Source organism: Rattus norvegicus, chromosome 19, assembly GCF_021556685.1.
Source record: "Rattus norvegicus strain SHRSP/BbbUtx chromosome 19, alternate assembly SHRSP_T2T, whole genome shotgun sequence".
Lineage (NCBI taxonomy): Eukaryota > Metazoa > Chordata > Mammalia > Rodentia > Muridae > Rattus > Rattus norvegicus.
In genome coordinates, this window is record NC_141552.1 from 22,443,491 (window position 1) to 22,453,496 (window position 10,006).

General features: G+C 42.3%; 2 protein-coding genes across 4 annotated transcripts in view; both read right to left on the reverse strand.

The window, feature by feature from the left end:
* The window catches only part of LOC147999107 (uncharacterized), a 924,037-nt gene that overhangs the window by 475,438 nt on the left and 438,593 nt on the right, over positions 1 to 10,006 (reverse strand). The window lies entirely within an intron of this gene.
* LOC147999128 (uncharacterized) lies at positions 2,036 to 6,016 on the reverse strand. Its single transcript, XM_087596138.1, has 6 exons — positions 5,860 to 6,016; positions 4,667 to 4,826; positions 4,055 to 4,198; positions 3,255 to 3,421; positions 2,431 to 2,536; positions 2,036 to 2,307 (listed from the first exon to the last, which is right to left on the reverse strand). Exons 1-5 carry the CDS (start codon positions 5,984 to 5,986, stop codon positions 2,472 to 2,474), a joined length of 663 nt encoding a protein of 220 aa, XP_087452264.1. The 5' UTR covers positions 5,987 to 6,016; the 3' UTR covers positions 2,036 to 2,307; positions 2,431 to 2,471.

The window sequence follows — 10,006 nt, forward strand, 5'->3', positions numbered from 1 at the left end:
CCTGCAGTCTACCACGCAGGAAGGGCATGACTAACACTGATTGATCACATCCATGTGACTACTGAAGCTTTTCCTGCTCTCTGTAGTGGTGACCTTACAGAAACCATGCACACCCGGTTTAGACTGTATTAAAGTAGCACACCATTTCAGGGTTCCCTGCAAGGTACCATGGGACAGTAGTAGCATGAGTCTGCATGTATCTCGACAGTTTTCACTAGGGACCAAACACACACACACACACACACACACACACACACACACACACACACACACACCCTTTACTGACATGGTGCACATTCTTTGCACACAGAAGAAAGTAAGTAGTACTGAAAACACACCAATCATGGAATTGATGGAGGGAGTTGTGGGGAAGCTGGGGCTTAGAGTTACTTAAAGGCCCTATGCAGGCTCTCCTTTTGTTGGAGGAGAAACTTCAAGTGCAATGTGGTTCTTTATTTTCTTTCTCTAAAGCACAGAGGGCTAGGGTGGATCACAGGGCTTTGAGCATGTTCGGCAAGTACAGTCACAGTGAATTAAATAATAGGGCTGGAACCCTATTAATCTTCTACAGAATTACAGAGCTGCATGGATGAAGACTCTCAGCTGAAAAGGTGGACATCTCAAGACAGGCACTGGACAATGGCTGACAGACTTGACTGAAGACTGGAAATGTTTTGGTATCTCATAGGAAAAGAAGGCCCCTCCCACTACACTGTACTCTAAGGACAGTTTATTCAGGTTAGGATGACATGAACTATTGTCTTAGGTCACAGATGTCAGCACAAAGTATCCAAGGTATTGTATGCCAATGGTAGCATCAACAGAACAAAGCACACAGTGTCATGAAGACATAAATTATGAGTTTGTGTAGCAAGACCCAGGCCTCTTCCAGGTTCTTAGATAGTAACTGAGAACCTCAAATATGGTGGTGATGTGATAGTGTGGGGTGAATCTAGTTACAACTAGTTTGTATTGTGACACAAATGACACTTTTTGTGTCATGGTCAGCTTTTAATGAATGACTAGACCTAAGCATGAGAGTAACCAAATACTACATTGCTTCTCTAGCTGCTGAGCTTTTAAAAGCCCTGGGGTGACAGCAAGCTTTTGTGGACATACTGCATTGGTCCTTCTGTACTTTAACTCTCTGAGTCACCTCCACTCTCAGCAAGTTAGATCAATTCCACAAATTGGAAATCAGTCACCTGGAAAAAATACATTCTCAATACGATCCCTGATTGGCCATGGAAAAAGGGTAGCTTGAACTGTCCCACCTAGGTTGGGCTTGCACAGGCCTGCTCTCCAAAAGAAACCTGTGTTCACAGCTGCAAGCTACACTCACTATGGATGCTCTGGAGGTTCCTTCCTAAACTGCTTAGATTAAAATAATTTTCTTGCTAACAATCAAAAAACTGATTATGCCAATCTGGCCTACAAGAAGCTAGTTTCTATTCTGTATTTTATCAGATGTGCAGAATACATATGGTCATCACTGATAATAGGTGAAAGATCTGCTCTAATATGAAAACTAAGTGATGCTGGAGGATGATCCTGACACACAATGAGCAGTGGGAACACCAGAGCTCTGTAGGGATGCCTGACAACCTAACACGTTGAGCACGCACGCCTCAGTAAGTTCCCTGTGAACACACATCTCCTGAGATCTCTCTATTTAATTGGAGGTGATCCTGTCCACCTAATACAGCACCTCATGTGGAATAACAAAAGCCACCTGCAGGAGCTGTGGTGATGACTCACAGGGTAGAGCATCTGCTGCTCTCTCAGAAGAACCACATGGACCCTAACAATTGGGTAAAGTGTGTCAGTGATTACATCATAAAGTGTGTGTCCGAGACACAGCCACATTATCCACACAAAAGACACTGTCACACTGGGTACACCTTGGTGACTTTGAATTCACTTATTAGCCCAGGCTCCATGGAACATGCAGAGATCCATCTGTAGCTGTAAGTTCTAGGTCCACAGGAAGGGACAGAACCCTTGAGTAAGAAAGATAGTCTCAAGAGTCAAGACATAGAATTCAATTTTTATTCATAACAAATACATTTTTACAACAAAACAGGATTAAAATGAATAAAAATATTTAAAAATATTTGAAAGTAAAAATAGTAACAAGAACATATAAATATGAAACAACAAAAAGAAAACTTCAATTAAAATCATAACAAAAACATTTCTAAACAGCATATTCTTAACGAACATTTAGAAGCACAGACGTATTGCTGTTTCTCCTCTAGCACAAATAATGAAAGGCGGTCCCCCAAGTTGTCTCTCAAGTGCTGTTTTCTGAAGAAGAAAGTGAGTAAGACCTCAATCAGTCAGGATGGCTTAGTGGTATATAAATTTAGGGTCTCTAATAAATGACAAATTAACTCTGAGGAAGAATACTCATCCAAAAAATGTTGTTACCATTCAGGATGTTGGTCATCAGGGACTCCTGAGAAAGCAACTTATTCTTCAGGAAGCTCTCTTACTGGGGTGTGTCCAATTCCAGCTCTCTTGCACTTTCTGAGACCTGGGAGAGGAAGGCAGTTTTTCAGACACTGATTTGGTGGGGAAATGCAAGCCAGCTGTCAGAATGCTGCCTTCTACCACCTCAGTTCTATTGGACAGTCGACAAGGACCTTTTAACTGATATCATTGTTGCTAACTCTGCAGGCAGGGCAAAATCTCCAGCAAGCCTCACAGTAATGTGGGCTGCCAATCTGGGACCCAGACTTATACCAGTGCAAACCAAGAACAGGGCAATGGGAAGAGACCTCATCGGGTTGCAGGAAGAAAGGAGATGTCCATATGTCACCAAGGTTAAAGCCAATGACAAGTACTAATTTGACATTTGCACTTGGTTCTTATCCCAAAGGTGCTTCCTACACAAGAGGTCACATGACCACAGAGTGTCAATTGTTCAAGAACCAAGAAATTGTTCAAAACTCTACATAGGATCCAATCTATCACATGGATATGCAATTTTAGATATGTTATTCATCTGTCACCATTTCTAGACTGCAGCTTCAAAAAGAGCAGCAAAATATGCTTGCACAATAATTCAGTTTCTGAAAAGTGGTTAACTTCCCAGAATACTTGTGCATAGGCAGAGCAATGAACAATTCCATTACATGAGGTGGTTGGCTGGTTGTGAGTGTAAATTAGAAAGGTGGTAAGAGAAGCAAAGATGTATCAAATTGGCAAATTTTATCAGATATTGTTAAGCTAACACATCTGCTCATCCCTACCTGATAATGCTGGTTCTGGCCGTTGATGGTCTTTATCTTTCTTGTTGCAGTCAACCAAATATTTCTGGTTCAGTGCACAATCAAGATGTACCTCCTTGCTCTCCTGCTTCAGGGGGACCAACTTCTTCCTACATGTGTTCTCCATCAGGAGCTGGCTAAGCAGGTTTCTGGAAATACAGTATGCATAGTAAGATCATGCTGGCCCTTCCTCCCATTCCTACTCCCAAGTCCCACTAACTCTACCAGATCCCAGATACCCATGAAGACTTAATAAAATGCATCTTGATACATATAAGGCTGCTGCACAAACCATAAAGAGTTAATTCGGGGAAGAATAAATTGTTTGCTTGGCCTGACACCAATTAGTGTCCACACCTCTGAGAAAGAACATGGATCTACAACTATCCATGAAAGCCCAATGCATGGGGCCAACATCAATTAGTAGTGGGCTAACACCCTCAAAGGAGGTCAGTAGAACCAAGAGAAGGTCATGCTAACCATGTGGTCCACGCACTGAATTTTATAAAACCTGGTGTGACACCATAGGTCCAGGTCAGCCTAATAACCTTCTGCTGACTTCAATCAGTACTGTTCTATCTAGAGCCTTCTGAAGATGCCTAGACAATCCTGGGATGAGTAACAGTCTTTTATGGAACTGAAAACTGAGTCCTAATGACCCTGGAACACTGATGGGTAAATAGCACAAGAGATAGAACCAGAGCTGAAGACCGTCCAATCCAGAACAAAGAAAGTCAGAAATGGCCATTCCACAAGTGATAGCCTTTCTGACCAGGACTTACCTAGAGAAGGTAATCTCCTTCTTCAGCTTATGGTTGTTCTCATGGACCTCAGTGTTCTCCATCTCTAAGTTGTGCAGAATTGACATGACCGCCTCCTCCATTCTCTCCAGGTCTTCATAATATGGATTTGGCCTGAAGTGTGGCCTGGCCCCAAATGATAGAATACAATGAACATCGGCATTTAGGAATATATGAACTCAGGGTGGGTCCTATATTACTCCAGGCTGCTGCCTGGATCTTCCAGCACTCAGTCCCCTGCCTAGCAAGTACAGAGACTCACCATAAACTCACTGCAATTACAATCTTGCAAAGCCACCAGCTGTCAAGGGCTTTGCAAATGCACACTGGGAACTCACTCTCCCTGACTTTATCCCTGAATTCTTCATTCAGACCACAAGTTCTGCTTTTAAATAAGTGGAAGCAGATGAGTCCATTTTCAATCTCACTCCTGAGGAAGGGTAAGGTTCTGAATCTCCACTATATGGGAGGTGAGGTTTAGCACAGGGTGGTTAGGGAGGCACAGCTTTCTAGAACCCAAAACCTTAACAGGATAAGAAAAAGGTGACCTTGCAGACCCAGGAATGAAACAAGAGCATTTGGTGTGATTCATACCTGTTCTTCATGGATCTCTCTGTCAGAAACCTCAGGCGATCTCTCAGGTCATTTCTCTCCTCGGTAATGAGCTGCAGCTCTTTAATCAGCCTCTCCTTTTCCTTCATGGCCTGATTCTTGCTTAGGTCAGTGCCATGGGAAGATGTTTCTATCCCAGCGTCTGTAGGTAGAAGAACACAAGTGAACCTGCATGGGGAGAATGCATAGAGTGTACATAGATCACAGTGAGGCCTAAACAGGAGAACAAGCCTGGAACCCAGTGTCACTGCTAGGCGATTGGTCTATGCTTAAGAGACCTCCTCAGGGGATCTCAGTTCTCCCACTACTCTATAGAGACCAAGAGATGTAAGCAGCCAGGTGTTCCCTATGCTGGACATCACGTGCTTACATGTACCACGGAGATGGCTTCTCCAGGATTATTATCAGCTGAACAGGGTACAGCTTGGTTTCAGGACCCTCACCCCTGTGGCTTCAGAACTCAGATGATAAATTCACCATCCACAAAACTTGTGTGATTGGAGACACTCAGATGTCCTACCCTGATACTCTAAAGCAACAACTTTTGATTTAAAACGCATTTCCAGGGAGGATATGTTCAACAGACTTATCAGTGTCCCTATGTGAAATACCAAATGCCCCAGAAGTGCGAATAGGTTCCAGGCTGAATCTTGGTCTACACATTCCAAATAGTTTTGGTATTGTAGAAAAATTTTTGTAACATACAACCTCTAATATATAAAGCAAACGATGACCCTGCCAGTTAGAAGAAATCGGAGAAGGTCTAAGAACATAAGATTATTGCCTGAAGCACAATCTCTCCCTGTTACTACTGTCAGATACCCACTGTATTTAAAGAAGCAATGATAGTGAAATACATTGCTGCCCTGTCTAAACTCAGAAAAGGTGGACCCTCCATGACCACTGATGGTGTTATTATATCAATGTAACAGAGCAAATGAACTGAAAAGTAAAGACCAGAAGTTCACAGTATAATAGCATTGGCCTTACCATATCCTCCCAGTGGGGATGGGGAAACTAAAGTTCTGAAATCCTTGACTTTAGGGAATTGTGCTATTCGTGGAAATTCAATTCCTTTTCAGATGCTCCAGTTGCTGTGGCCCATTGCTAGAAAGGTCAGCTTAAGCCTGCAGCCACCCTGGCAGGAAGCTCAAAATACACTGCCCAGAACTTACTCCACATTCCCCAGAAGTGCTGTCTTTGTCCATCATTACTTTGAGACGAAAGGCCAGACTCCTTCACTCTAGTCTCTCCAGAATCGACGTTCCCCCTCCCAAAAAGCTTGCGAAGACGGGAAAACATGTCTTAGCTTGTAACCGCCAGACTCAGACTGAGAGAAACTAGGGCACTGGTTGTCACTACAACACTGGTGACATCACAGAGGATGCCAGAACTCTCTAGGAGACAATAGAATGTCCAAGAAGGGACAGCAGATGTCATGGGGAGCAGACTTTGCCTCCTGCTAATGTTCTCCCTGTACTGAGCATAAGCAGAGGTGCCCTTTCCAGGAGACTTTCCTGGGGAGAGCCACTGAGCATCTCCTGCTTCCAAAGCCAAATTTTCCTCAAGGCTTGATTATAAAACCTTAGTAATTCCTATGCATCTAAATGAATGTTTCCTTTCAAATCTTTCCCAAAAAATGTCTCATCCTAACTCAAATTGTCCTCATTCACCAATGTTAGCCATTAAAACTTCCTGAGATTTCACACCAGCTTGAATATGCAGTCAAAAGTTCTCCTGTCTCATTATGTACAGGTGCTTTATATCACATCAAGAAATAGTCTGCATGTAGGTTACAACATGGGTGTGTGTTAGGGGAACACTCATGAAGTCATGTGCTTAGCAATCGACAATTGCCAGAAAATTCCTTAGGAGAAAGAGTTGAAGTCTTTAAGGTGCTAGGAAATGTGTGGAGACCAGTTGGCAGAGGAAAGTGCAATATTGGAGCCACCAATGACGGGAACCTCATGCTGCTTGTGGGGTTCTCCTCTCTGCACCAATGTCACCAAAGGAGCACTGCTCACAGGCCTGAGTAAGATGTACCATGAGCTTCTATCAGAAAAATAAAATACACAAGAGATATAGAGGGTGCACAGAAACGTCTAAAATGAGGCTATAAACATCATTAAGTGGATAGAGCAAGGTCCCAGCACCTGTACACTGGGAAATGGCCACCCCACCAAACACAAAAGCATCTATCATGGTAAAAAATGAATACTTTATAGAATGCACCCACTAACACTGATTGATCACATCCGTAGTTCAAATTTTGGGGGCAAATTCATGGCCTTAACTATCTTTGTCTCAACTTATATAGCAAAAAATAAGAAAGAACGAGAAAAGAAAAAGTCAAAACTAAAAGCTCAAGCTTCTCATATGAGGATTGCAGGAAGTGTTATATGGGAGTCAGTTCTGATTAGGCCATTTTAGATAGAACAGTGCATAGTGACCCTTAATGTGATGGGCCCTATATAAAGCTTTTTGCAATATTGGAATTTTAACAAACCTCATCCAGAACGTACGGAAGAGGCACCATGTGATCACCATGTGGTCACCATGTCCTTACTCTGTATCAGGTTATTTTTCTGCATCCTTGATTGTCAGGCATATAACAGCAACAATCTGAAATAGCTGACAGACATGGAAAAACATGGCTAAAACTATAGTTGTGGGTTACACACCTCAACTCTGAAAGGCTAATGCTGTCTGCACAGTCCTTGGAGGCCACTCTTATAAGCCTATTCATTGCAAAGTGAAAGGAGGTTTATCAAGGCTCAAAGTGATCTTGGCCAGCCAGGTAGAGGGCAACATGTGATACTTGAGACCCTGTTTTAAACCAGCACAGAAATCCACACTTCATTCAAAGCATCATCTACGAATTCTTGATTATTTACCATTCTCTCCCTACCAGTCGTTCTGTTTGGAATGGTAGAAAACAACTGGAACTGATCTTTCTATTTTAAGGACCTTGATCTCTCTTTTTTTAGGTCCACATTAAGAGTGCATACAAATGGACATCACCATCTGAACATCTTAGTATTATCTACTCTGTATATATAGCATAATACTGTGCCTATGAAAATCTTAAGCTTCCTTGAGTGTAGTTGCCCCATCAAGAAGTGTGAAGTTCTGAGTTCAAACCCCAGTGATGCTTTAAAGGTACTAGAACAAAGCAATCAGAGATACTCCACTTCTTTGTCCTTAGATTAAATCAAGTTGACACAATGTGAACCTGGTGGGCTATTTAACCATGCATCTTTCTCCCAACCCCACTTCCACGAGTTCAGTCCATGGCAGAATTCATCCCCCACCATCCTAGGTATTTCTTTGTATATTTCTACAAGAGCCAGGTTTCTTTTTTTTAATAGAATTAGTTGTAGTCAATCAAGTGCTGCCCTATGTGAGAAATGATTAGTATCTATTGCAACTTACCACAGTGTATTTGTGTATACAAGTACATTATTGGAAATCCAGCACTACTGAGGGATTGGAAACCAGTTCTGTGGCCTTGCCTTTCTGTGCCTAGTCCTGGCTCACAGGCAGCAGGGGGCAGACCTTGAGTTCCTCTTCAGGGACAGAGTGATGTTGAATGGGCACTGAGCAAGCAGAGAAACACAGCTGAGGCAGCTCCTTTCAGTTATCAAACACATCATCTCCTTCCCATCTTAAGGGCTACTGCTGAGGTCTTGCCCCCATACCTACCTTAATAGCAGCGAATTTGTTACACAGCAGCCAGCTCTTTCCTATTGTTCTGTAACACGCCTCCACATCATGAATGCCAAGAAAAACACTAACAAAGAACAAAAAATTCTGACGTTGAACTGTGTGGTGCTGGTCACATACCCTGTTATGTTCTGTATGTTATGAGGTTTGTTAATCTTAACAAGTTCCCCAAGTGTATTCTTCACATAGGACCCAATAGATTCAAGGAAAATAGGAACAATTATGTGTAAAATGTCCTGAGTCAGGGCCATAGACAGCAGCATTTCCAGCACTTGTGCATGAGCCCATGTGGATCTTGCAATGAGCGGGGCCTAGCAATGTCCAGTACACAGTTGTGAGCTGTTGCTCTGGTTGAACTGTATTGGTGTGTGCATTAATAAACTACACCTATTTAAATGAATTCAGTGTCCTGTGGTGTGAATCCAGACCCCTTGAAACCAGGTCTTCCCTTCTGCAGCACTCGGGAAAAAGGCTAAGTTTAGGAAAGGTGACGTCTTGTCATAAGTTATGTGACAAGAGGGATGGTGAATGATCCCTTGAGATAAGAATCAAGGTTTCCTCTGTGGTATTTAGGTCTATACTGGCCCTGTGCAACAGCTTCAAGAACCCATTTCTGATTTTCCTTGGGATTCCTGTGATGATGCACTCAGACATGATTGGAAACAACCAAAACGGTGGTCAGACTTGATTTATAAAATGTAGGTAACATTGCAAACTTAAGTTGTAGGATATTTGATCATATTGTCATCCCCAATATTGTGTTATTTACTTAGAAAAATACCTTCTGGCTGTGTAGTTCAGTACTAGCACCAATATTTAACCCTAGAGCTATTTTTGTTTGTTTCTTTGTTTGTTTTTTGTTTTTGTTTTTGGATGAACAAGTACTTTCCTATTTTGTGGCCCAGCCCTAGCTCTTACTTCTTTGCACAGTCATAGAGAGACCTAAAACATATACTCCGACAAAGTCAGGGGAGTGTATAAAAGGGCCTAAGGCAATACCACATAATGACATTGAAAGTGGGCTCTCTTCTTGATCCACGCCTCCAGCTCTCCTGACATCTACATGAATTATAACTCCTAATGCAGTGTAAATGATGTCTGTGCTATTGCTGAAGGAATCATGAGAATAACAACTGTAAACATCCCACCATGGATAGAATTTGTGGAAAGAGGCAACTGGCAGCCAATGAGAGGGCTCTAAAGTTAAAGGGGCTTGCTGTCAAGTCTGATGAGCTTGACTCAATCCCCAGGACCCACGTGGTAAAAAGGAGAGAAACAAGGGCCAAGCTGTCCTCTGGCTTCCACTCATGTGCTTACATGTATGTGAGTATATATGTATATGTCTGTATGCACGTGTGGTTATGAATGTGTGTATGCATGTATGTGTTAACGTGTATATGTATATGTGTGTATATGTCTGTCTATATGTGTGTATAGGTGTATTTGTATGTGTGTATATGTATTGTATGTGTGTGTATGTGTGTATGTATATGTGTATGTGTGTATGCATGTATGTGTGTATGTGTGTATGTGTGTGTATGTGTGTGTGTGCATGTGTGTATGCATGTAGGTGTGTATATATGTGTGTGTGAGCATGAA